At 50.0% G+C, this 27,402-nt stretch overlaps 1 protein-coding gene across 2 annotated transcripts in view; it reads left to right on the top strand.

Moving 5' to 3' along the window:
* The window catches only part of LZTS3 (leucine zipper tumor suppressor family member 3), a 177,755-nt gene that overhangs the window by 119,839 nt on the left and 30,514 nt on the right, over positions 1–27,402 (top strand). For both annotated transcript variants that reach the window (XR_015309795.1, XM_086964292.1), the window contains exons 3-4: positions 23,526–24,014; positions 25,741–26,571. Coding sequence is in view for 1 of the 2 variants with exons in the window: in XM_086964292.1 (XP_086820418.1) it covers positions 23,565–24,014; positions 25,741–26,571 (1,281 nt within the window). In the remaining variant the exon portion in view is untranslated. The remainder of the gene's footprint in view (positions 1–23,525; positions 24,015–25,740; positions 26,572–27,402) is intronic.

The raw sequence follows: 27,402 nt of genomic DNA, 5'->3' as shown, positions 1-27,402 counted from the left end.
ACAGAGCCTTCCCTCGTTGAGTCCCTGCTGGTGTGAGTGAACTGACTTACCTGTGACAAATGGCCTCTAGAACTAGGTCTTTGGGTTGAATCATGTACAAAAGGGTTAAACCAGGGGTGTCGAACATGGGTCCAGGAGCTGCCGTTCCATTGTGCTCCATTGTGACGTATTGTGAACAAATAGATTACATGTGAATGTCTTTATAATATTACATGTCTCTAGTCCTCCTGGGCCTAAGTTGGACACTCGTGCTTTGAGCAATGCTTGAAAGCAGCTCTTGAATGGAATGCATCATCTCTCCTGTTGATAGAAAACGTTAGAACCTAGGGGAGCAGAGGAAGAGAGAGAGTGCAAGAGACAGTTGATCGAAAATCAATACTATCATGTAGTATGTTGCTCTTGCATGATCTTAAGGCACCAAAGGCCCGTGGCAGACGATTGTTACCCCGTGTTTGTATTTTTTTTGTGCTTGGTTACAACAGCCGAGGTGCACTATCTAAGGAGGGTCAAGCGTTTAGCTAGTGTTATCAGTAAGGTGGATTTCAGGACACTTTAAATGCACTTTGGCTCGCGTTAAAAAGTTGCACTTGGGGATTGAGACACGACGTTTTTACAGGCGGGAAATTGATTTAGAAAGAATGATAGTTCACACCAGGCGCGCACACCCATTGGGCTCACGGAGCTTCACGTGTGTGTCAGCCCGGGCTGACACGTCTTCGCGGGCTGGCGAGCATCTTAATTTCAGCCGCACCCGAGTACTTCACATGTCTTCAAAAGACCATTAATTGTAAATGAGGCTTTTGTTGTGTTCACCCCTTCTTACAGCCACTCTGTCTGTGGTTGGAAGAATTAGCCCCCCCCACCCCGAAATATTTTTCAGCCCCCCCCACCCCCCTCCCCCGAAATTTGTCTCTAATGGCCCGCCTGGTTCACACATGTGTAGATTATACGTGAGTCACATAAAAGATTAGATGCACAAAGTATTCGTGTAAATGTGAATTCGTGTAAATGTGTGTGTATATTGCACTCAATATCTTTTTACATTATGTAAGTGCAAATTTTGACATGGATGAGGAAAGTAGGTGTGCCCAGGCCTTGGGAGGGAGGGGTGAGGGGGGGTGAGCAGACACCAGACCAAATTGAGAGTGTGCAAAAGGCCGCTTTTATTGAAACAGGTGCATATTTACAACAATACAAACCTGGCAACCGCCTCACAAAACTAGTCCTCACTAAATAAGATGTTACCTTACAACCCCAAACGTCAGGCCCGCCCCTAACACGTCACAAACCCCGCCCCCACCCAGCACAACATAATTACAATTCAAACAATACCAAAACCTGATAATCATTTAAATATCATCCCAACCCACCGCAAAACATCACATTGCAAAATTTACCCACCAACAACTTACATTGCCCAAAACCTTGTAACCACCCCACGAAACAACTATTTAAACTTTTCCAGCCATAGCCCAACTTTATCAAAAACCCAACAACCTTCATGTCCCAGCTGACCAAGAACGCCCAACTTCCGCACAGCACCTGTTCCAAGCGACAATGAACAACATGTTGAGTTACCCCATATCCACCTGTTCCGACAAAAGACCTTAAAATTATGGAGATAAAACAAATAAATAACGGAAATAAATAAGTAAATAAACCCGGGGAAAACAAGAGAAAGGGCCAACCGAGAATAGGGAGGGAGGGAGGGAAAATTTTCAAATTACTATGAAGTCCCGGCCACCAGGTCATTCAACCTAAAATGGTGGCCGGGAGGCGGGGCCAGGGGATTATATAGCTGGGCTCCCTCAGTAGGAACCGAGGGAGCCCAAAACCAGCCCAAAACCAGCCCAAGGCTGGCGCTCTGACGCAACCCCCCCCCCCCACTAGCCCCTCCCAATCAGCCCGGGGGTGGGGACCTCCCTGCGGTCGGCTGCCCCCCCCCCCAAGCCCCCCTTGGGAGGGAGGGGTGAGCAGACACCAGACCAAATTGAGAGTGTGCAAAAGGCCGCTTTTATTGAAACAGGTGCATATTTACAACAATACAAACCTGGCAACCGCCTCACAAAACTAGTCCTCACTAAATAAGATGTTACCTTACAACCCCAAACGTCAGGCCCGCCCCTAACACGTCACAAACCCCGCCCCCACCCAGCACAACATAATTACAATTCAAACAATACCAAAACCTGATAATCATTTAAATATCATCCCAACCCACCGCAAAACATCACATTGCAAAATTTACCCACCAACAACTTACATTGCCCAAAACCTTGTAACCACCCCACGAAACAACTATTTAAACTTTTCCAGCCATAGCCCAACTTTATCAAAAACCCAACAACCTTCATGTCCCAGCTGACCAAGAACGCCCAACTTCCGCCACCCAGAAAAGAGGGGGAAAGGAATTACCCTCCTCTCTTTCTGCCCCCCAAAACCGACCAACCAAGGAACCAGAACCTCAACCCAAGAAATTTTGAATCTTCAAACACCTGGAGAGCACCTCTCGCAATTCCAAAAGATATAAATCCATCCCGATACGAGATAAGTGAACACCATCGCCGCGAAAGAATTCCACATTGTCATACCGGATGTCCTTATGGGACACCCGCCCAAAACCCAGATCTCTACAAAAACGGGAAACCTCCAGATTCAACTTCCGTCGCGCCTTATCAACCGCCCTAGGCTTGATCGCACCCCTCCAGGTTCTTCTAGGGACCAATTCTGTCCACAAAACATGGCAACCCACCCATTGTTGACGAATAAGAGAAAGATCCTTCTTCATTGCTCTCAATAAAACCACTCCCTTCACCCCACAAAGGTCATTCTCCCCAAGGTGCAAGAGCAACACGTCAGGACAAACACCTCCCACCAACTAAGAATTCAAGGCTGGGATAAGCTCCCTCCAAATCATACCTCCCTTCCCCTTCCACACAACATTAAAAAGACGAGAATTAAAACCAAGAGTGGAACCAAAATAGCTTCTTATAGCTTGATCTTCCGCGCGCCTAATGAAGGAATGTCCCACTATCCAGATCGTCATGACAGTAGAACGGGGGCCGGCCACTGAACCTGTAAAAGAAAAGCAGCATCAAACTCAAGAAAAATTACCATCCGCAGGCGCCACAACAGGATCAGTACGCACATAGCGCCTAAAACAGTTGGAGGACCAACGCCCCAAAGACATAATGTCTTGCTGCGACCAACCCCTGTTATGAGCTTCTGTTGCTGCCCCAATCCTGAAGGAATGCGTACCATACTGTGTCTCATCCAAGCCCATGAATCGCAGCGCTTTACGCAAAACCATGCGCAGTTGGTACTCAGTCACCCTGGAACCATCCATATGTCGGAAAACAGGGCCCTCTAAGGCGGCCCCCGAACAATCCCTCAAACGCCAGGCCCACCTCAAAGGACACATCTCAGAAGGGGAAGAAGCTTCCAGCCAAATGCCCCTCCCTTTGCTGTGTTGATCAGTTTTTCCCCGAGCCAACCAGACGTGCAACCCCGTCTCCAAAAATCGAACATCCTCCCACCTCACCCCAAGAGTAACTTTCGACCCCAGTAACTCAGAAACTCTGAAAGCCCCAAAAAACAACCAAACCATAAGAGTAGAAAACAGACAAACCTCAAACTCATTCAAACAAACTGAGGGCAAAACCTGCAAAACTCGGGCTAACGTCTGCCAAGACAAAGGTCGGCGAACCATATGTTCCCTACCCCTCTCCCTAGACCAACCTTCCAGCATGCGCTTACCCACCTCCCCTGCCGAAGGAGAATAGCCCCACAGTAATTTGCCCATGAACGCAATACCAGCCAATTTTCCAGCAATCGTCACACGTGTCAGCCCCCTGTCTATCAAGTGAAGAATGAACTGTACCACATCTTCAGATCGTCTCCAGCCCGGAGCGCGCCAGTCGGCCCCAGATTCTAAAAACTCTTTCCAGGCCAATTCATACGCTGTCCTAGTGGAAACTGCAAGCGAACCTACCACCAACTGCAAAACCCTGTCTCGCCTACAGCCCACAGATGTTCTGGCATGCGGGTCGGCGTCCTGTCCGCCTCCGAGGCTAGCCCATGGAATCTCTCCCACTGTGAACGAGACAAAGCATCCGCAATGTCATTCTCCACTCCAGGAATGTGTAAGGCCTTAAAACTGATGTCATACGTCAAGCACCCCAACACAAAGACTCGCATGAGCTTCAAGATGTGAGCATCCCTGGCCGACTGCCGATTGATAATGTCCACTACAGCCTTATTATCAATTCGAAACAGCACTTTTTTGTGAGCAAGCTCCCGACCCCACAGAGTCAACGCCACCACCACAGGGAAAAGCTCAAGGAAGGCAATACTCCTGCCTCCGTTCTTCCACGCAGCAGGCCACTGTTCAGCACACCATCTGCCCTGCCAGTAAAGACCGAAACCATCACTGCCTGCAGCATCTGAAAAAATTTGGACGTCCCAAATCCAATTCTCTTCTCTGTACAAAGGAATGCCATTGAAAGAGTGTAAAAAGGCTACCCACATCCGCAGATCCTCCTTAACACCGGCTGACAAGCGGACGTGATGGTGAGGTAAAAACTGACCAGACAGAGCTCTACCCAAACGCCTGCAAAAAGTTCGACCTGCCCTGACCACCCTACAAGCAAAATTAAGATGGCCCAGCAGCACCTGAACTTCCTTCACTGTCACCTTTGCCTTGTTCAACATCACATGTAAGAGGTCCAACATTTTTGCTTTTTTATCCACCGGTAAGCGTGCCTCCATAACAGTAGAGTCAATTTCGATCCCCAAAAAAGACATGGTCGCGCAGGGGCCCATTGTCTTTTCGGGTGCCAAGGGCACACCTAAAAATTCCATCAGAGTTTGAAATGTTCGCAAAGCATTCTGGCAAGCTGAGGAATTAGGAGCGCCAACAAAAAAGAAATCATCCAGGTAGTGGGTCACAAGCTGGTGTCCTGACGTGTCCGTGAAAAACCATTGGAGAAATGTGCTAAAGGTCTCAAACAGCGCACAGGATATGGAACAACCCATTGGAAGAGCCTTATCAACATACCACTTGCCTTGAAATTGAATCCCCAAAAGATCCCAATCCTCAGGATGTACAGGCAATAAACGAAAAGCAGATTTGATGTCACACTTTGCCATTGCCGCACCAGTGCCGGCAGATACAACCAGGGCCATGGCCACATCCACTGAAGAATAAGACACGGAAGCGGCCTCACCATCAATGAAATCGTTAACTGATGAGCCCTCCGGCCATGACAAATGTTGAATCAAACGAAATTGCCCAGGCTCTTTTTTAGGTATCACACCAATTGGGGAGACAATAAGATTTTCCAAAGGCCAATCATCAAAAGGAACCGCCATCCTCCCCTCACGCACTTCCTTATCCAATTTGTTTTGTACCACCTCTGGATGTTCACTGGCTGACAAAAGATTCTTTGACCACCGCCGCAACCGCGGCCCTGTGTAACCAAGACGAAAACCCTCCCGAAAACCAACCAACAATAACTGAGCAGCTTCAACATTCCCATAACCCTTCAGAGCCACAGCCAAGTGAAAAGGATTAACTGGCGTATGAGCCTTTGGGCCCAGTTCCAGAAGTGTTTTTCCCTCCCCTGTTAGGTTGAGGCTGTTGTGCAGGAGCAGGGGCGTTGGCTGCCTGCTGTGACCACTGCCTGCCCCTTGTAACTCGAGGCCCCCAACACCTGGACAGTGGGTGCGTTCTACCACATTGGGAGCATTCGTGCCTAAATTTGCAATACTCTCTCGGGCAGTATCCTCTGTTAAAATCCCAACAGGTCCCATCGGCAGGTTGAACTGACGCAGCTGCACCCACCCCTCCCCGAGTGGGCTTACCCTGAAAGGGCCGTGAAGGTAATGGATACCCACTAGCTGTGAAAATCGTCTTACCACCCACTGATGCTCCCATAGTGTGTTGCCACAGGTCATTATCTAACTCCCCCCATTTCGCTTCAGGATCCCAAGCCATCCGAGCCCGGAATTCCTCATCGTACTGTGACCAGGCATAACCACTGCCAGTAATCTGCACCTTTCTGATCACATCCATATACTTAAACAGGGCCACACAGCGCTCAGGGAATTTCTCACAGTACACACTAGCATATATAAGAAATGCCGCAGTCCAATTTTCGATGGTCAAAGGAACCTTAGGGCGCTTGGCCAACTCGTACTCTTCCTCCTTAGACCCCTCCTTAGACCTAACTTCCCTATGTAAGAGCTTCAATAATTCCACGTACTCCCCTTTCCAAATCCTTTCCTTAGTGGACAGCATTAAATGAGCGCCCAACGGTTTCGTGACGCCCATGTAAGGCAATTTCTTTATTTTAAGCTCCTTGCTGTGTGGGGGATCCTTACCTACCTCCATGGGCTCTGTAACAGTCCCGGAATCCACCTTAGAACCCACACCCCCGTCACCTGTGCCCACTCCCTGATCCTTAACATAACGACCTTTATGGAGCTTAAGATCCACACCCTCTGCAGGAGGATCCCCCCCGTTCCAACAGAAACCATCAACGGCTTGTCCCGTGGACCAGCCAGCTCACCTGGATTCAATAAAGGCAGTTGGGCCGGCCTCGCTCTCCATGCCATCTGTTCAACATCGTCGCCTGACCGAGGAACCCCCACCGCGGGGCCGCTCTCCCGGGTTGGTCTGGAGACTGTAGTTCTCGGACGCACCACCACCGGTGCCTGCAAAACATCATCAGAAGCGTGAAAAAGCCCCCCCCGTGCACCCTCAGCACGTATCTCGCCCTCCTCAGGGCTCTCCTCATCATAATCTAAAACCAACGATTCCTCCAACCTAGGAGGGGCCAACACCTTTGGCGGACTTCTGAACCCAACCTGGGCCTTACCAGCCCGTACAGACACCTGAGGCGGGGGAGCCGACTGGACCCGTCTGTACTCCCCCGAACGTTGACCAGTTTTATACACTTTAACCAACGATGAATCCCTCTGTTGATGAGAAGAAACATGTGGGGCCAGCGAGGACGCGCCGGTCCTGCTTCTGCCAACCCCGCCGATATCCAAAGAACCTGACAATGGGGCCAGCGAGACGCGCCTGGTCCGCTTCTGCCAACCCCGCTGATACCTGTAGCAAGAGAAGTTGGGGCCAGCGAGGACGCGCCCGACCTGCTTCTGCTGACCGCGCCGAGATCCTGAAAGGAAGACGTTGGGGCCAACGAGGTCGCGCCTGACCTGCTTACGTTGACCGCGCCGGGGTCCCTCGCCGGTACGGGGTATGCCGCGCCAGGCTCCACCCTCCCTTCTCCTCGGTGCAACTGGGCCGCACTCCACCCTACCAAGTCTGCCTCTCCACGACGCTCTCTGACCTGCAAAGAAAAAGGCTGAACTGATGTGCCGGGACCCTTACTACCAGAACGGACAAAACTATCCACACCACTAGCCATACAAAAACCAGAATCCTGAAACTGCACCTGACCAACCTCCCGAGAAACAGACCCCTTAGATAGAACCGACAACCCCCGCCGAGGAGGGGAAGGCTCCACGTCCTCACCACCACTACTCCAGTTCAACAACTCCTGAACAATCTTAGACGCAGGTCCCGAAGCCATTCCACCCTGCCCTCCCTGCTGAATATCCGAGCGGGGCGGCACCATCCCCCCAAACAATCTGCCCCCAACAGGCAAACCCGGAAAACTCAAAGTGCCCCCAAAACCACTCCGCATATCAGTGCCCTGGACAGGAGCAGCCCTGCTCGCATCACGAATCCCCTCTGACCAGGAAGGAAAAACATCCAAACCCTCCCAAGATCTAACACCCACCTGCCTATCACCACTCACCTGCAAAAGAACATCAGCAGTACCACCCCCAGAAGGCCCAACAAGCCCCTCGCCAGCCTCCTGTGCATCACCCAACACAACACGACCAGACCGTTCACCTAACAAACCTGCCCCTGCCCTCCTTTCCATTTGCGCCCACTCCCCCTCCCCCACAGAACCACTGAGCACAGAAAATACCTCCCCCCGGGTTGAAGCAGGGGGGGAAAACAACAGGGGGCTATAAGGCACAAAAGCCGTCTGTACTGTACCACCATCCACATCACCGACATGCACAACCTCCCCAGAGAAACGGACAGGCGTCGAGAAGCGATCACCACCAGCCCCTGCGCATACAAGCGGGGTCCCAGCCTGTCCACCCCCCCGAGCCCCCAAATCCGCAGGGTCAATACACTGTACACTAGGCCCAACAGCCGGCAACACACCCTCACCGCCAGCGCGAGGCCCGGGTAAGACAGCGTGCGCATGCGCGTCAACCGCCAACTCCCCCCTCAGCATGTCCGCGTCATGCGACACGGAGGCAGAAGCCGAGCGCTTCCTGCCTCCGCGCTTACCGGCCCGCTTGCCTCTGGCAGCGGGGACCGAAAGCGACCTTACCGGCAGCCCCACAGACACCAGGGGAGCCGGCACCACACCCTCCTCCATTGCCGCCTCGCTCAGCGCGACCGTCTCCACCCCTGCATGCGTCACGGTACCAGGGGCCGCTCTCCTAGAGCGCGGGTGGCCCCTCTCACTCACCACCTCCCTCCGTGACTTCTTCGGCGATCCACACGCCGCGACCACCGCCGCCACACGCGCCAAGGCCTGTCGCCGAGGACGCGCCGCGCCAGGCACGTCACCTAGTACCAGGTCCAGGCGTCCAGCCTCACTGAGAAGGCGGATCGCCTCAAGAACTCGGTAATCCTCCCCAGACATGTCGAAGAATAACACCACAAAACTTGCACAATTATCTAATAAAATTTTCAAATTACTATGAAGTCCCGGCCACCAGGTCATTCAACCTAAAATGGTGGCCGAGAGGCGGGGCCAGGGGATTATATAGCTGGGCTCCCTCAGTAGGAACCGAGGGAGCCCAAAACCAGCCCAAAACCAGCCCAAGGCTGGCGCTCTGACGCAACCCCCCCCCACTAGCCCCTCCCAATCAGCCCGGGGGTGGGGACCTCCCTGCGGTCGGCTGCCCCCCCCAAGCCCACCTTCTCAGAACAGTATCAGGGGCAATGAGGAATTCGAAATGTGTAGGGTTGTGTTTTTCGCACCTATCCAAGCAACTAACGTAGACCCAGAGAAAGGTCGAGCAAATGCAGAAAGTGTGGGGGAAACTGCACCAATCTGTCCACTACGACTTTACGTCTGAGCCACAGTGGGGGTTTGGGGGCGAGTGGGGGGGGGGGGGGGTAGGCTTTTTTGTCTATGCTGTGTTACAGGTGCTTTGCTTTGGCGGGTATTTGAACAGTTTGAAAGTTATTTCCAAGGCAACAGGGCAGGTTAGTACACAGTTGTGAAACCCGGAGTGGGGGCGGGGAGGGGGGGGGGGGGATGGGTGTTCTAGTAGGGTGGGGGGGCATTTGGAAACGAAAGCGGAAGGAAGTGTTTGAAGGTCACGCAGGAGGTTTGGTCGCTCAAAACCTGGAGTGAGAAGAGACCGGAGAGTTCGTGCTTGGCATTGGGTATGTGATAGGCTATTTAGGCTAGGAGGAGGTGGATGGTTATTATATGAGATCTATTTTTATGACGTTTTGTGTCTGCTTGAAGAGTCATAGCAGCGTGGATACGAGAGGTCTCGCTTGTTAAAAGGCCAGTTCAGCAAATGTTAGTGATTATAATGTTCTCTATAAGTATTTATTCTCATGGCACTGTTAACAAACAATATATTTTACATTTAAATATGTAATCGATTTAGCAAAAAAGAATGAAAGTATAGTTTGAAAAGCTGGTAAAGTTAGCCTTCTAAATGGTTAATGTAAATGATAACAAGATGGTTGAAACGGATTCTTTTGGAACTGTTCAATATTCATAAACATGCATTTTACGTTCACAATGTAGATTTATCTGGAGCCTTCTCTTCTATAAAAGTTTTCCTCCTGACAAGCATCAACAAAACCTATCTCAAACACGTATTTGGAAGTATGCACAAAAACAAAGCACTAATCCTAATTTACATATCTACACTACCTAGCTATAAAAGTAAACCAGGTAGAAATGTTTATTATCCCTGAGTAATCGGAGTAATTTCGGTATTTTGCTTTACTCTTGTGATGGGAAATTACCAAAAATTACGCAAGTATGCCCGTTCGTGGTCGTGTAATTTGGGGCAAAAATGTCTACCCAAGAGCACAGGGACAGAGTTCAAGTTGCTGCTGGCTACTGCTCTTTCTGTTCTGTTGCATTTAACACTATCATGTTAGCACAACATTCATTTGTAGGTTCGTTTTGAAAGAAAGGGTGCATTTTGCTACAAGAAAATAGTGCTAAATGCAAAGTTATTATAATGTTCTCTAAAAAGTGCTTGTCTAAGAAGAAATTTGACTACCTGCTCTTTAAAAAAATGTTTTTAACAAATAGCTTTCTGTGCAAGTGATGCTCACTGCGCTTTCCTTTATTGGGGACTGTTCAGTGACGGCTTGTTTATTATATTTTTCTTTACAGGCCGGGTTGTATGACATTTTCATCTATTACTTTTCTGAAATGAAATGGCGGCAAAGTAATATGCTAAACACTTTACAAACCTGTAAATAAATGAATACATTTTGCTTTGGTTTAAGGGGTCAGTACACCATGCAGTGCTCTGGTATAAGCGCCCTTTAAAAGTGCCTGCTTTTTCACGTTTGGTTGAAGCCTGGTCTGTCCAGTGTTCATTCAGTTTTTCTTCAATGGTTCTGTTGATGGAGGGGTCACTGACTGCTTGTTTCGTGAAAGCTTTTATCCAATAACGAGTGGGTCATTCCGAGCAGGGAGAATGTTTGTGTGTGCGCAACGGATGCATAGCTATCTCCAAGTTACTGCCTGTGCTCCAGGTTTCTCTGTGTCATGTACCGTGCTGTGTGCATGTGTGGGGGCAAGACGCAATTTAAACCGAGCAGTGCTCCGTGCATGCACTGTAGATGTGCTGGGTTTGTGAAAGTGACCCATTGCTGTACTGCACTGATGTTAAGATGTGTTGAACTGTGGGGACAGGTTGCTGTGTATCAGTGTTAAGCTCTGCAAAGGTGCTAGATGAAAAAAGTGTTGTTAATTTACATTGTTAGCTCTACCGTTACTCTTGTGCTGAAGTGCTGGTAGTTGTATTCATTCCAAGTATGGACAGCAACATTATTTGAGTAACAGACGTACTCCGATTAGAAGCAGAAGTACGGCTGCAGCAGAAATACGTCTGTACACTCACACACAGACTGCTAGCCCAACTCTTGTTTAGCTTGAGCACGTCAGCAGCAGAGTGAAAAGGTCCTGCATGCACGTGGAGAGAGGTTGTGCATTTGGAAGACATGCGTTTTTCTTTATTTTAATTTCTATCAGTTTAACAGTTGTGTTTACAGCTACTCCTGGCTGGGGGCATTTATCCACTCTTTTTAAAAAAATGTCTCCGGGGGAACCCCCAGCCCCCCCATAGGTTGTTCGGTCTCGCTCTCTACGCTTGCTCGCCGAAGGTGTAGTACGACAAAATGTTTACGCCTCGCCACGTTCAAATGTCACCAGCCGCCACTGGTTATTGGTTAAATAGTTTCGGGCAGATTTACAAGCGTCTTGCCCCACTTTTGCGTCACTTTTAACATGGGAAAAGTGACGCAAAAGTAGCGCAAGGGTCTTGTAAATCTGCCCCTTTGTATGGCTAGATGCCAGAGTTTGTATCACGTGATTTGCGCCCGTCTCATGAAAGCGGCCTTTCCCACACACAGTCTCGCCCGAGTGCATGTAGGTGGGTGGATACAAAAGACCTAAGGAGGCCTTCATGTACATGTGTGAAGCCACCACTCTGCTTCTAGGTTTGCTTAAAAATGGCATTGATGTGTCGGTGATTATCAGACAGTGGGCGAGCTTACAGGGCTCCAGTGTGCAGTGATAATAATCCACTTGTGTCTTACTGCGCATGCGTCATCCTGCCGCTCACCCCTCAGCTGCTTATCAGTGCATTCCTGGTTGCCTCCCCAGCTGCCATTCCAACCCAGCGACACCCCTACACATTCTTTCCTACTTCCCGACACGTGTTTCGACGCCTCAAGTGCGCTCTCTTCCGGTCCACTTATCTTGCTGTCTTAGTACAGAAGAGTGTCATGCCACTTGTCACACGCCAGTGCCAAACTGCATCCATCACAGCATGTTCCGATGCCCCCCCCCCCCCCCACCCCCCTCCTTCAGTAAAGTTCTGTATTATTTTATGAACTGCACCTGGAACTTGCATTTACTTTTATCCCCGTGACAAAAAACTTTTATAACTTTTAAGTTCACCATGTCAAGCAGTGACGTTTCCATCACGAAGGACGTGGCTCCTAAATTCCGGGCTTGTTAAAGAGCCCAGCACTTTCTTTTTTTGTGTTATAATTTTTTATTAGCATTTCATAAATACAGTACAATTAATATATGAAAACATTGTATATCTTAAAATACATTAAAGTAGAGAAAAAATAATGAATACATTTCAAAATATAAAAGCAAATGTATCAAAATCCATAGATAACAGAAAAATAAATAAATAAGGAAATTAGGGGCAAAACATATATCAAATAAAGGAAATACAAACATCATTAAATATTAAATAGTGAATATAACATAGTAAAGCTTTAATACATTAATTTGACAACAAATCAATAAAAGTGGGAAATGATAGAATGTAAAGCTAGTAAAACATAAGTTACATATTTAATTAAAAGAATTCATTTGGAATATTACAAGGGAATGCATTATAAAGAAGAGCCCAGCACTTTCTTATCACGTAGAGCGTGTCTTGTTTGGTGATTGATGGCTGCTTTTCAGCCTGACATTGTCAGAAGTTTTTTTTTTCTCTACGAGTAGTTTTGTATTCGTTTAAAATTTGCATGTGGGTGTGGCTCAGGTGTGTTATTTTTGTAATTAGTCCCTTTAATGCACAACTTTGAGGTTAGAGTATTCATTATAGTGTGGGTGATAGTGCACACATGCGACTCAAGAAAACTACAGTGTACACACCTCAGCTGCTCACGTATGGATGACTCCATCACACATCAGAAGCTGAATATTCTTTTGGTTATTTGACTTCCCAAACTTTCCAACTGATAAGAACACCCAGGCATTCCAGGTCACATTACTCCATAACACAAGGACAGCACAACGCAAGGACCCTTCCTCAGCCCTATTCATGGTGGCGCTCTGGATATGAGGGCGTTTGGTCTTCCATATGAAACAGAGAAACCAGTGCTGTTTTGGACATCAACCGTGCCCGAGACCAGTGAGTTGAGGAAACCTTCTACAGGACCAGTGAGCCGGGCAAAGGTTCCACTTGGCAAGTGAGCCGGGGAAAGAAAGGTCCCACAGGACCAGTGAGCTGGGCAAAGGATGAACCCACAGGACCATAGAGCAAGGGAAAGAAAGGTCCCACAGAACCAGTGAACTGGGGAGAGAAAGGTCCCACAGAGCAAGGGAAAAAAAGGTCCCACAGGACCATAGAGCTGGGGAGAGAAAGGTCTCACAGAGCCACTGAGCCGGGGAAAGAAAGGTCCCACAGGACCATAGAACTGGGGAGAGAAAGATCACACAGGGCCAGTTAGCCGGGGAAAGAAAGGTCACAGAGGACCAGTGAGCCGGGGAAAGAAAGGTCCAACAGGACCAGTGAGCTGGGGAGAGAAAGGTCCCACAGGACCAGTGAGCCGGGGAAAGAAAGGTCACAGAGGACCAGTGAGCCGGGGAAAGAAAGGTCCAACAGGACCAGTGAGCTGGGGAGAGAAAGGTCCAACAGGACCAGTGAGCTGGGGAGAGAAAGGTCCCACAGGACCAGTTTGCCAGGCAAAGAAAGGTCCCTGAGGGCCAGTGAGCCAGGGAAAGAAAGGTCCCACAGGACCAGTTTGCCAGGCAAAGAAAGGTCCCTGAGGGCCAGTGAGCCAGGGAAAGAAAGGTCCCACAGGACCAGTGAACCGTAGAATTGTTCTTTAACACCAGTGAGCTGGGGAAAGCATCCATTCGACATGTAAGCTGCTGGTAAAATCAGCAGGACACAGCGAGCTGCAGGCAGTTTTGATAGGAGCAGAGAGCTGGAGAAAAATTCCCTAAAACCAATGAGCTGATGAAAACCATCCACAGGGTGTGTGAGCCACGGAACACCTTCACGGGATGAATGAACTGAGAAAAGCTTTCACCGGGTTGGATGAAAGCGCCTGGTGGAGCTTCCACTGGAGGAAGCTTCCACAGGACCTGTGAGTCAGGGAAGCTTCCACAAGATAAGTCAGTCATGTTAGACGGACCGGGAGGGTCGGCCGAGATTACGGGGAGAGGTCTCCAGGGAGAGCCGTCTCCAACGACTGTACAGACAAGTAACTTCCCCCCCACAGACGGACACCACACAAGGTTGAAGGTTAACGAGACTTTATATGCAATTCTTAGGTTACGATGGTATGATACAAGGAGGTCTGGACTCAGGGGTCCCCTCGGTTCTGATCTCGGGCTGAGGAAAAGGGTAGCGGGACAGTCTTAGTTACCAATGAGTACAAAATAGCTCTCAATCCTCGAGCTCGGCGTTCTAGATGATCGGGCCGTGGAGGAGCCAAGCAGGTCCCGAGATGGATGAAGGAAGGACGACGGTCCGCGGCGGAGCCTGCAGGTCCCGGTGAAAGATGACGGTTACAACGGTCCGCGGCCACGCCAGCAGATCCCGACGACGATGAAAGATGAAGGTTACGACGGCTGTGGCAGCGCCAACAGGCAGGACGATGGTGCACAGGACAGAGCTACGGCAGCGCCAGTAGTCCGTCCAGGATGAGTTCCTCTTTACGTCTCTCGACTCCAAGATACAACTGCCTTCCTGCTCTGGAGCTGCCCCAGTTATAGGGCTGGTGTGCTTTGATGTCCGGACCCTCGCACTTGGAGGTCGGGAGGTCCGGAATGAGGGAGTCCAGACACCCAGCAGGGGGGTGGAGCCAGCGCCCGGGGAGGCGATGGGCGAGCGGCACTGGGCGGGGGAGAGCCATCGGCACCTCTTTCTCCCATTGACTTGCCAAGTAGCCCGCTCACCTCCTGGGTGGAGGGTGGTGCCGGAATGTCTGAGGCCGGGCTAGGCCCAGGGTTGAGGTCGATCGGGGGCCAGGCGGCCTCGTGGTGAAGTGTCCAAGATGGCGGCCCGGGCTGGGCGCGTGGGCCGGCAGAGGATCGGACCCACGAGGTTAACATGTTCGAGGGCAGGGGTCCCTGAGGGGACGGAGGACGTGCAATGGTGGTGTGTGGTACTTGCGTGACTGGGCTCGGGCCTGGTTGAGCCGGGGGAGAGCGGCCCTTCATGTGGCCTGTCCAACATGCGTCCCCCCCAGCTGAAGGCGGGGAGAGTTACCCATCCTCTTGGGGACTCTCCTCGTCGAGGCGGAAAAACCGGGACAGGCCATCCGCGTTGGCGTGGTCTGACCCAGGCCGGTGTTCGACTGTGAAGTCCATACCTTGCAAGGAGATGGACCAGCGTAGCAATTTTGGGTTTTCCCCCCGCATATGCATCAACCACTGCAGGGGTCGGTGGTCAGTCTGTACCCGAAAGTGGGTGCCAAAAAGGTAGGGCCGGAGTTTCTTGAGGGCCCATACCACAGCGAAGGCTTCCCTCTCTATGGTGCTCCAGCGTTGCTCCCGTGGTAGGAGTCTCCGGCTGATGAAGGCCACCGGTTGATCAAGGCCTTCGGTGTTCACTTGAGACAGGACCGCCCCAATGCCCTGGTCGGAGGCGTCCGTCTGGACGACGAACTCCCGGCTGTAGTCTGGGGCCTGGAGCACAGGAGCGGAACACATGGCGGCCTTCAACTGTTCGAATGCCGCTTGACACTCTGGGGTCCAGTTCACCTTCTTGGGCTGATTCTTTGACGTGAGCTCGGTGAGAGGCCCCACTATGGTACCATAGTCTTTCACGAACCTTCGGTAGTAGCCCGTGAGGCCCAGGAAGGCTCGCACCTCGGTTTGGGTGATAGGGGGCTGCCAGTTCTGGATGGCGGCAATTTTCAGCTGTAGAGGGGCCACTAGGCCGCTTCCCACCTGGTGTCCGAGGTAGGTCACAGACCCTTGTCCAATTTGGCACTTGCTGGCCTTGATCGTAAGGCCAGCTCGCTGAAGGGCTTGCAGCACTGCTCGGAGGTGGTGGAGGTGCTCGGTCCAATGGTGGCTGTACACAGCGATGTCGTCCAGGTAGGCGGCGCTGAACTCTTCGAGCCCCGCCAGGACCTGATTGACGAGCCGTTGGAAAGTCGCTGGGGCATTTTTCATGCCGAAGGGCATGACCGTAAAATGATAGTGGCCATCGGGGGTGGAGAAGGCAGAACGTTCTTGTGCTCGGGGTGTGAGGCCGATCTGCCAATAACCTGCTGTCAGGTCGAAGATGCTGAGGTAGCGGGCAGCTCCCATTCGGTCGACCAGTTCATCTGCCCGGGGGATGGGATGTGCGTCCGTTCTGGTGACTTCATTCAGGCCCCGGTAGTCGACGCAGAACCGGAGTTCTGGTGTGGTTCCGGGGGCGGCTGCTTTGGGGACCAGTACGACCGGGCTGGCCCATGGACTGTCTGAGGGCTCGATGACCCCGAGCGTGAGCATCTTAGCTACTTCCGCCTGGATGCAGGCCCGTACCCGATCAGGTACGCGGTAGGCCCGGTGGCGGATAGGAGGGCTGTCTCCGGTGTCCACATCGTGCACACACCAGGAAGTGACACCTGGGGTGAGGGAGAACAGACTGGCGAACCGTGACAGGAGGGCTTGGCACTCTTGGCGTTGTTCTCTGGTGAGGGTCTCCGAGAGTCGGACCCCATCCACGGAGCCGTCTTGCTCCTGGGTCCGCAAGAGGTCAGGGAGAGGCTCGGAGTCGTCTTCAACCCCATTGTCTGTGGCCATCAGTAGGCTGAGTTCTGTTCGTGCAAAGTGGGGCTTCAGTCTGTTGGTGTGGAGGACTCGGAGTGGATTCCGGGAGGACTCCATATCGATCAGATAGGTGGCAGGACCCTTGCGCTCGATTACTTTGAAGGGTCCCGTCCATTTGTCTTGGAGAGCGCATGGCTCTGTGGGGGACATTACCCATACCTGTTGCCCCGGCTCGAATTCAATGGATGAGGCGTTCTGGTCATACCATTTCTTCATGTCCTCTTGACTGGCCTCTAGGTTGGCTTTTGCTAGGTCTCTGAACCGCCGGGACTGGTTGCGGAGGGTGAGGAGGTACCGGAAGACATCTGGAGGACTCTTGGCCGGAGGCATCTCCCAGCCTTCTTTGATCAGGCTGAGCGGCCCCCGCACTGGGTGCCCATATAGCAGTTCGAACGGGCTGAAGCCTAGGGACTTCTGTGGGACCTCCCGGTAGGCGAAGAGGAGGCACGGCAGCAGCACGTCCCACTGGCGACGGAGGGGCTCTTCCAATCCCCCGATCATCCCTTTTAGCGTGCGATTGAACCGCTCAACAAGTCCGTTTCCTTGGGGGTGATAGGGGGTCGTGAAGTGGTAGGTGACCCCACACTGTTGCCAGAGGGACTTCATGTATTTAGAGATAAAGTTCGTGCCTCTGTCGCTGACGACTTCTCGGGGGAACCCCACACGGGAGAAGATCCCCATCAGGGCCCGGCCGACCACTGGGGCTGTCACGGTCCGGAGAGGAATAGCCTCAGGGTAGCGGGTGGCGTGGTCCACTAGTACCAGGATGAAGCGATGGCCTTGTCTTGTACGCGGGTCCAGGGGTCCCACAATGTCTATTCCGACCCTCTCAAATGGGGTCGTGACTACTGGAAAGGGTTGCAGGGGGGCCTTTAGTTTGCGGCCGCTCTTTCCACTAGCTTGGCACGTGGGGCAAGATCGGCAATGCTGGTGCACATCGTTTCTCATTTTGGGCCAGAAGAAGTGGGTCACTAGGCGGCTGTAGGTTTTATCTTGTCCCAGGTGCCCTGCCAGGGGGACATCGTGGGCCAGATTCAGCAGGAAGTCTCTAAAGCGGAGGGGCACTACTAGTACTCGGTTGGCCCCCAGCTCGGCGATTCGTTGCTCGCTGTACAACAGATCATTGTCCCAGTAGACCCAATGAGTTCCGGAGGTATCCCCTGCGCTTTGGGCGAGCGCTTGTTGTCGGAGTCCCTCGAGGGAGGGACAGGTCTTCTGTTCCTGACGAAATTGTTCTTGTGTGGGTCCCCCTTCTTGAGCCCACTGGTCAAGGTTAGCGAGGTCGGAAGGTTGAGCAAGTTCGAGGGGGATGTCATGGTCGGGGGTCTCGGCTGGGGCGACCGGAGGCGGTGGCGCCGGCCATTCTGGTTCTTCCGGGTGATGGTTGGCACGGGCGGCCATGGACCGGGTGGTGACGCACGCCCAGTCCGGGACGCCCAACATCCCCAAGTGTTCTTTTCGCTCCACGGCTGCCCACGGGGAGCTTTCCAGGTCATTTCCGAGGAGGCAGTCCACGGGGGCGTCGTCTCGGACCGTCACTTTCAACATGCCGGAGACCCCTCCCCACTCAAAGGGGACGCAGGCCATCCGACACAGACTTTCCGAGTTGTCGGCTGATCGCACAGGGCAGAGAATGTTCGGTAGATATTGTTCTGGGGTCACCAGATGACAGCGGACGGCTGTCACACTGGCCCCGGTGTCCCGAAGGGCTTCGGCCCGTTGTCCATTGATGCTCACCCATTGGCTGTACTTCTGGGTGTTAGCGGGTAGGGGGACCCGCGGGACCATGTCTCTTCCCCCTAAGCACGCGAGAGTCATGGCGGCTGGCTCCCACTCTTGATACTCTTGCTCGTCTGTTTCTTGTTCCTCGGAGATCTGTTCTTCCCCTAGTGCCGCGGCGGCCACATGGCGGGGTTTTGGACTCTGATACTGCGGGCAGCTTGGGTCGTTTGCATAGTGGCCGACTCGTTGGCATCGGTGACATGTAACATTGGCTCTGTACCCCGGTCGCGCCGGGGTGCTGCCCCGGTTGGCCGGGGGGGTGGTGCTGGTAGCGGGGGCGGCCGGAGTGTTGTCTCTTCCTCGTCCTTGGCCCCCTCCTCCTCCTCTGGGTCGGTGGTGACCATTGTTGTTCCGGTTCTGCTCGTAGGACCCATTCCGGCCCACTCTGGTGATCTCCCACCGGTCAGCTTCGGCTGCGAGCTGCCGGGGATCGGTTAACTTGCTGTCGAGGAGGTGTTGGCGTAGTTCAATGAAGCAATTGTTGGACAGATGCTCCCATACCATCAGATTGAACAGCTGCTCGTAGGTCGTGACGTTGTTCCCTCTGATCCAGCCTTCGAAGGCTCGGCTAAAGTACGTTACATAGTCCACCCAAGTTGTACCCGGGATGCGTGTGCAGTCTCGGAACCTCTGACGGTACATCTCGGGCGTGAGGCCATAGCGGGTGAGGAGGGCCGCTTTCATATGGTCGTAGGAGGTCATCTGGTGGTCTGGGAGCTGTAACAGGGTATCGCGACCCTCATTGAGGAATTTGCCCCATAGGCCGGCTCCCCAATCGTTTCTATCGATCCGGTGCGCAGTCATCGCGATTTCATAGGCCTTAAACCATTGCTGGATGTCGTCTTCTCGAAAATATTCTCGGACAACATCCTTGGGGATGTGTACTTTTTTCTCCGTGGTCCCTGGGGTGTGTGGTCTGTCGGGCACCCCTAACTCTTTATTCTGCTTGCGCAGGTTGATCTCGGCTAGGTTCCGTTCGTGCTCGTACGCTAGTTTCTTTTCCTCGAGCTCCCTTTGCCTCTGTTTCTCCTCTCTTTCTTCTCGGAGACGCAGGTGCTCTAAGTTTATTTTTTGTTCGGCCAACTTGAGTTCTACGTCCATCTTGAGTCGGGCCATTTCTAGTTCGTGTAGTCGGGTTTTTTCTCTTTCTTGGATCTCGTCTTGCGAGAGACTGGTTCTTTGCCCCTCCGGGGCCGTGTTGGTATTTTTCGCGGTGCTTTGCTCGGGGGCTTCGACATCCCCGGTCTCTGCCCAAGATTCTAGGGCATGCTTAAAATCGTCCTTGGTGCTTAGTCCGGTGGTAGCGATACCTAGTTCGATGCAGAACTGCTTTAGTTCACGATGGCTGTACTCCTCTAGTTTTTCCATTTGGAACTTCTCAGTTGATCCGCTCTCTTTAGTTGACATTGTGGTTCGTTGTGGGGTGAGCTACTCTCTGTACGTTATGCGGTGATTCGGATCGCGCCGCTGGCCACCAATGTTAGACGGACCGGGAGGGTCGGCCGAGATTACGGGGAGAGGTCTCCAGGGAGAGCCGTCTCCAATGACTGTACAGACAAGTAACTTCCCCCCCACAGACGGACACCACACAAGGTTGAAGGTTAACGAGACTTTATATGCAATTCTTAGGTTACGATGGTATGATACAAGGAGGTCTGGACTCAGGGGTCCCCTCGGTTCTGATCTCGGGCTGAGGAAAAGGGTAGCGGGACAGTCTTAGTTACCAATGAGTACAAAATAGCTCTCAATCCTCGAGCTCGGCGTTCTAGATGATCGGGCCGTGGAGGAGCCAAGCAGGTCCCGAGATGGATGAAGGAAGGACGACGGTCCGCGGCGGAGCCTGCAGGTCCCGGTGAAAGATGACGGTTACAACGGTCCGCGGCCACGCCAGCAGATCCCGACGACGATGAAAGATGAAGGTTACGACGGCTGTGGCAGCGCCAACAGGCAGGACGATGGTGCACAGGACAGAGCTACGGCAGCGCCAGTAGTCCGTCCAGGATGAGTTCCTCTTTACGTCTCTCGACTCCAAGATACAACTGCCTTCCTGCTCTGGAGCTGCCCCAGTTATAGGGCTGGTGTGCTTTGATGTCCGGACCCTCGCACTTGGAGGTCGGGAGGTCCGGAATGAGGGAGTCCAGACACCCAGCAGGGGGGTGGAGCCAGCGCCCGGGGAGGCGATGGGCGAGCGGCACTGGGCGGGGGAGAGCCATCGGCACCTCTTTCTCCCATTGACTTGCCAAGTAGCCCGCTCACCTCCTGGGTGGAGGGTGGTGCCGGAATGTCTGAGGCCGGGCTAGGCCCAGGGTTGAGGTCGATCGGGGGCCAGGCGGCCTCGTGGTGAAGTGTCCAAGATGGCGGCCCGGGCTGGGCGCGTGGGCCGGCAGAGGATCGGACCCACGAGGTTAACATGTTCGAGGGCAGGGGTCCCTGAGGGGACGGAGGGCGTGCAATGGTGGTGTGTGGTACTTGCGTGACTGGGCTCGGGCCTGGTTGAGCCGGGGGAGAGCGGCCCTTCATGTGGCCTGTCCAACAAGTCAGGTAAAGCTTCCACAGGACCTGTGAGTCAGGGAAGCTTCCACAAGACAAGTGAGCCAGGTAAAGCTTCCACAGGACCTGTGAGTCAGGGAAGCTTCCACAAGACAAGTGAGCCAGGTAAAGCTTCCACAGGACCTGTGAGTCAGGGAAGCTTCCACAAGATAAATTAGTCAGGTAAAGATTCCACAAGATAAGTGAGCCACCAAAAGCGTATAGGGCCTGCAATTCAGGTAAAGATGTCAGAAATGAGCAAGGGAGTTTAGTGCATAAGGTATTTTTAATGAGGAAAAGGGTAAGAATAAAATATGGGAAGGTATAGTTATTGTACAAGAATGCATAGCTATGGCACTGGAAATTATGGGAAGATTTATACAACAAGCCTTCCTAAATCTGGGAAATTGATGTCCACTGTGGACCTAAATAGAGTTCTTCATATGTTTCCATGGATATTTTGTCAGCACGTTATGAATATAAATCTATGCACAATGGTGAGACAGAGGAAGTGTGTACAAAGTTACACGGAGAAGTCCACCGGAATTTTACGGGCATTTCTATAGAATTTCAGTGGAAACATCATCTGTGATCTCAGTGGAATTGTTAGGCAAAAAAGAAAAGCTATAAAAATGTGCACTTCCCTTTTCGACAGAAATGTGCACCCATCTTCCAATGTGTACAAACATGTGGTTTCAATTCGATCAATAGTTTCACGGAATGCAGACTTCCTAGGTAGTACAAATTGGTTTTTGTATCCATAACAGAAGAAATTTGCCTAGGGCAGAAAATGCAAATCCCTGCATTTCACAAATGCAGCATTGTGCTAAAGGATCATTGTGAAGTGTAGGATATTACGAGTACCCTTGTTGTTCCCGGCCTCCTCAAGGCCCTGCTTTGTGCTTCTTCCTACACAGTTGTCTGTAGTGTGATTACACACTGCTCATTAACATGCCAGACCTTTTACCAAGAAACAATTAGATCTGAGTTGTGTCAATAAATTAATACTTCATTAGTCTTCAATAACTCAATGAAAAGCCACTGTAGTGCAATGATTGATGATATTACACGTCATAACACAACCTTCTTCATATTCCACTGCTACCATACGCCAATAAAGTAGGTGCTTTCCAGCGCAAGCGCCGAGAAGCCCAGTTCCTGGCTGATATCTGGAGATTGTACACTCAGTTCATTGTTAAAAATCCAGTCCAGGATGGACAATGCTTACAATATCAAAGCGTTTTCTTTCAATCGCGGTCATGGTACCAGTTGTTCTCTTTCTGATGGAAGGGAACCATGTACTGTATACAATATATGACCCCCCCTACCCCTAAAGACCCTCACCTTTTGCCAATTGAGGTCAAAGCTCCAGGACCTCTTTAACTAGGACGACCAGGATAGGCAGCAATATCCAAGTTACGTTTGTTTGGGGGTAATTTAGCTAACATACTTTACTGATAACCCAAAGCTCAATCTATTTTTGTAATAAAATATTTTAAAAGTTATAGTGGGTCGAGCTGAAAGATTATAATTCCCTCAAAATGTTTTGTAAAAAAATGTAGGGGCATATTTACAAGGAGTTAACGCCACTAGAATGTCACTTTTTCTGACATACGGGTGGCTTTACGTCCTTCGCCCTATTTACAAGTCGTTGGTAAGCCACTTACTTGGCTTACAACCACCTTATAAATAATGCTTCTATTCACGCAGCACTTAGTGTGAAAAGAGGGTGCAATGGGTGTTGCTTTGGGCATTCCGCTGCAACACCCATTGCTTTTTGATGCTGGCCTGTATTTACAAGGCAAAATATCGCCAGGAATACCTGGTCTTAAGCAGGGGATACAAAGAGAAATGTTTAATTTCTCTTCGTATTTAGTTTTTTCCATGTGGGCAGCACTTTACAGCACACATAGAAACAGCTAATTGCCTGTAAGGCGACACCTTCCTGCACATAAACAATGACCCCTATAGAGCAGGCACCCTTGCCTCATGGCGCAAGGCAGCTTCTTTAGTGCCAGCGCTAGGGGAAACGCAGGGGTGCGCCGCATTCTTGTAAATATGGCGCATCCCCGCATTTTGAAACTGACGGAGTGTGGCGTAACCTATTTTGGCGTGACACTGCGCTCCACCAGTGTTTAGAAAATATTCCCACAAGTCATGGATTTTTTTTTTAAATTATAAGTTGTCTTTACTCTTGAAAATCAATTCTTGTGTCATAAATTTTATTATTTCACTCTCATATTGTGCCACCTTAGTTGCTAGTATCTTTCAGTTCTGTGCCCAAATATCTCGGAGACAGTGTCTAACCTTCTTTTATTCTCTTTTCAGTACCAGTGACCCATGCCTCATCGCTAACCTTGCATTGCCATGGCCAAACTAGACAACCGGTTCGTTCTTAGCGACTCGCGATACCAGAGCCAGGAGTCCTTCCACTCGTTCTCCAGCCGTTCATCGGACTCCACCTCCCAGAACACCATGGGAAGTGTCGGCAGTGGAGTCGCCAACGAACAAGAGTTTGCGATGAAAAGTGTGGGGACCAGGACTCAGAACAGCCTGAGACAATCCGAGGCGTCGCGAAACGGGTACGCCTCTCGGGAGAACTCAAATCGGTACTCTGGCGAAGAGAAATGCTACAAATCCGAGAAGAACTCCAACTCCATGTACATAAATGGGGACTCGCACAAAACAGAAAAATCTAAGGCAGACTTGAGTGGAAATGTGACTGCAAACAATGAGAAAAACATGCCTGCCCCACCCCAGTACAGAGATGGTAGCAACCCACCCAAGATATTACCAGTCTCCGGGAAGTTGGAACAGGTAAACCGCTGAAGGAATGTGGCAGTGTGTGGTGTTCTTGGGCATGGTGTTTACCTTTTCCATGCTTCATGTGCTCTCTGTGTAAAGAGCTCACAGCCAGTTTTGTTTACTAAGCAGATCTTTGCTTTTAGAAGTTTGTGATCGTATCACTTCAACAGGAGGGCTTCAAGCTTCACAGTAGTTCCAGCTTCGTGTTTTAAACAGATTTTAAAGTTACTAATACTTTCAATTTTAAAAGATTGGGTCACTCACTGTTCTTTAGAATTTTACTTTCAATATGATGCAGTCGTGTTCAATGCATGCAGGAAAAATGTCTCACACTACAAACAAGAAATTAACAGTAAAGACCCTGGGGACCTTCTCATCAATCCCGCTACAGCACGGTTTAAGATAGAAGGGAAGAGCGAAATAGAAATTTTCTTCTCATGAATATTTAATTATTTTTGTTAGTTCAGGCACTGTTAAGTTTCAATTGTAACTTTTTAGGTCTGGCGTTAGCCAATACCTTTTCATTTTTATTAAAAAATATATGTAAATATGCTTAAAATTAGGGGATTTCAGCCACATCTCTTCCTTCATCGGTCTGTTCTTGTGTCATTCACATTTTGCTTCTGCCCACTGCAAACATACAGCATGGGCCAGTGGGACAGCCTACTTCAGCCACTGGTTACCCTAGCTTTGAGTGACTGCATTTAGCGCTTCCACAAGGTGTTCATCCACACATACGTATTTTACTTCAGTGCCAGTGGTTTTTCTTTTCTTTGTTATCACTGTAGTGTTGACTTTGTTTGTGGAGCCTGGTGTGATAGCAGGACACATTCTACCAGATTAGAGCACAGGGCACATTCCAGCGTTCTCAGTTCCTGTCTCCTGCCAATGTTACCTTTCTTTCTTTCCTTTATCGTTCTTTCTTGTCTTCCTATTTGTTTCTGATCTTCACCTTCCTTCCTTCCTTTCTTTCTTGCCTTCGTTTTTTGCTTGTTTGTTTCTCTCTCTTTGTTTTTTCTTATTTCTTTCTTTCATTCATTCTTTCTTTCTTTCTCTCTTTGTTTCTTTCTCTATTTCTTTCACTCTTTGTTTCTCTCTTTATCTTTCATCCTTTCTCTTTCATTCTTGCCCTTTCTTTCTCTTTCTTGTCTTTTTCTTTCTGGTCTTCCTTTTTCATATCTTTTTCTTTCTTTTCTTTTTTTATTTTTTCTTTCTTTCCTTCCTCTTTCTTTCCTTCCTCTTTCTTTCCTTCCTCTTTCTTTCCTGTCTTTCTCTTTCTTTTATTTCGCTCTTTCTTTAGTTTCTCTTTCGTTCTGTCTTTTTCTTTCTTGTCTTCTTCTTCTCTATTTCACTCTATTTCTCCCTTTTTATCTTTTTCTCTCTCTCTGTTTCTCTAATTTTGTCAATGCTTGTTTATGGATGCAGCTCTCAAAAGCAACATATAATAGACTGTTCTGGTCTGAAAGAATATGTATTAAAAAATAGAATAGCACCATGGTCTGACCTGGGCATCCGTGGAAGCGGACTCTGGGGCCATTTGAAAGTTAAAAGGACCTTTGCAAATCTTTACTTTTGCTTTTACCTGCTGTGCGATGAAGGCGTGAAACAGTATGTCCCCATAGGGCTTGCAGTTTGAATGTTGCTTCCGGTGAACCTTTCACATTCTGCACCAAGACACCCTGTTGTGAATTCATCTGCGCTTTGTCATTATACATGACTCTTTGTTTTTCTTTTGCAGAGCATCGAGCCCGTAGTTCGGCCTTCGGCATTTAAACCTGTAGTTCCTAAAAACTTCCATTCGATGCAGAATCTTTGCCCACCACAGAACAATAGCTCGTCTGAAACTAGGAAGGGCGCGAACCACGCCAACAGCAATAGCCCATCCGCGGTGAAAGGTGGGCTTGAGAAGGCCAACCACAACAGGACTACAAGCCAAGTGGGTGGTCTTTCCGATTCTGGCCGTAACTCGTTAACCAGCCTGCCCACCTATGGGTCAGGCTACAGCCAACATGTTGCCCCTTTGAGCGCATCAACCAGCCATATAAATCGCATTGGGACGGCGTACGGAGAGAAGAACATTGTGGGATACAATGGTATATCTACCTCAGATAGTGGGCGAGCATCTAGCAAAAGTGCTTCATCCTTCACCCGGCTGAACCATCTCAATGAAACCATGCCCTTTCATTCGCCATCGAGTGATGACATCATCCAAGACCTGGAAGACAGACTCTGGGAGAAGGAGCAAGAGGTCATTCAGATGAAGAGAAACCTTGACAAGAGCGAGGCGGCCATTTTCCAAGTGTTTGAAGAGAAGCAAAAGATCTGGGAGCGGGAAATGGAGGACCTCCGACAAAATTATGCAAACAAACTGCAACAGGTATCCAAGAAAGCGCAGCGAGCGCAACAGGCGTTGCAGCTGCAGATTTTTAAGCTACAACAGGAAAAGAAAAAGCTGCAAGAGGATGTGGGCCAACTTCTTCAGCAGCGAGAAGAACTTGAGAAGAAATGTGTGGTGTTCAAAAAAGAGCAGTCAGAGTTTCTGCCAAAGATTGAAGAAACCAAGTGGGAGGTAAGTCATAAATTGACTTTCTGCAAGGGTAGGTTTACATTTTGATTGAGGGATTATAAAAACATAGACGGTTCAATCCACACTCTAGATAACAATGACGGGTAATGTAAAGGCACAACTCAGTAAAAATAAAGATTAAAAAACAAATGGTAAATTTGCCTTTGCACTTAATAAGCACTGCAAAAATGGGCTGGCTGGTTAATGACTTAGAAGTTATAGTAGAAGAAATACTTAAGTCTTCAGATTAGGTTATCAAAGCTGAATTAGTTTTGCAAATGGATGTCTGACTAATATTTGCAACTAGAGGACAATTGCACAGCAGTGAAGTCAGTCACCAGTCAGATATACCAAAAGCAAAAGATAAACAGATGTATAGAATTTGAATTGAATTTAAAAGTATTTATTAAGCGCACGACTACCAGGCAGTTTCTTGGCGCTAGGACTCTCTGGTATAATTACCATCCGCTTTCAAGTGAATTTTCGGAGTGTAACAGACTGCAGATCTCAGAGGTAAGACCATGAATCAACTTTTAGGTTACTGTGAATGCAAAGGTACAGATTTAGGCACAGTACAGTGGGTTGAAATGCTTCTTAAAGGTACAGGAATAATATAGGTGATATGTAGTTTGCTTTAAAGTTAATCCCACTTGTATGTTCTGCATCAGGTATTTGAATACTTGACTGTTATTGTGCTGCGCCATAAATGTAGCATTAAGCATCATATTAACTGAGGACGGCCCTTGTAGCACTAGTCAGGAGCAGGCCAAATTGTGCATTAAAAATAATAAACATTCTAGCTTGGAACTTAGCTAGAGTAGATTTGAGCCGGCT

Source organism: Lissotriton vulgaris, chromosome 3_2 (assembly GCF_964263255.1).
Source record: "Lissotriton vulgaris chromosome 3_2, aLisVul1.2, whole genome shotgun sequence".
Classification (NCBI taxonomy): domain Eukaryota; kingdom Metazoa; phylum Chordata; class Amphibia; order Caudata; family Salamandridae; genus Lissotriton; species Lissotriton vulgaris.
This window is presented reverse-complemented; position numbering and strand designations above follow the sequence as displayed.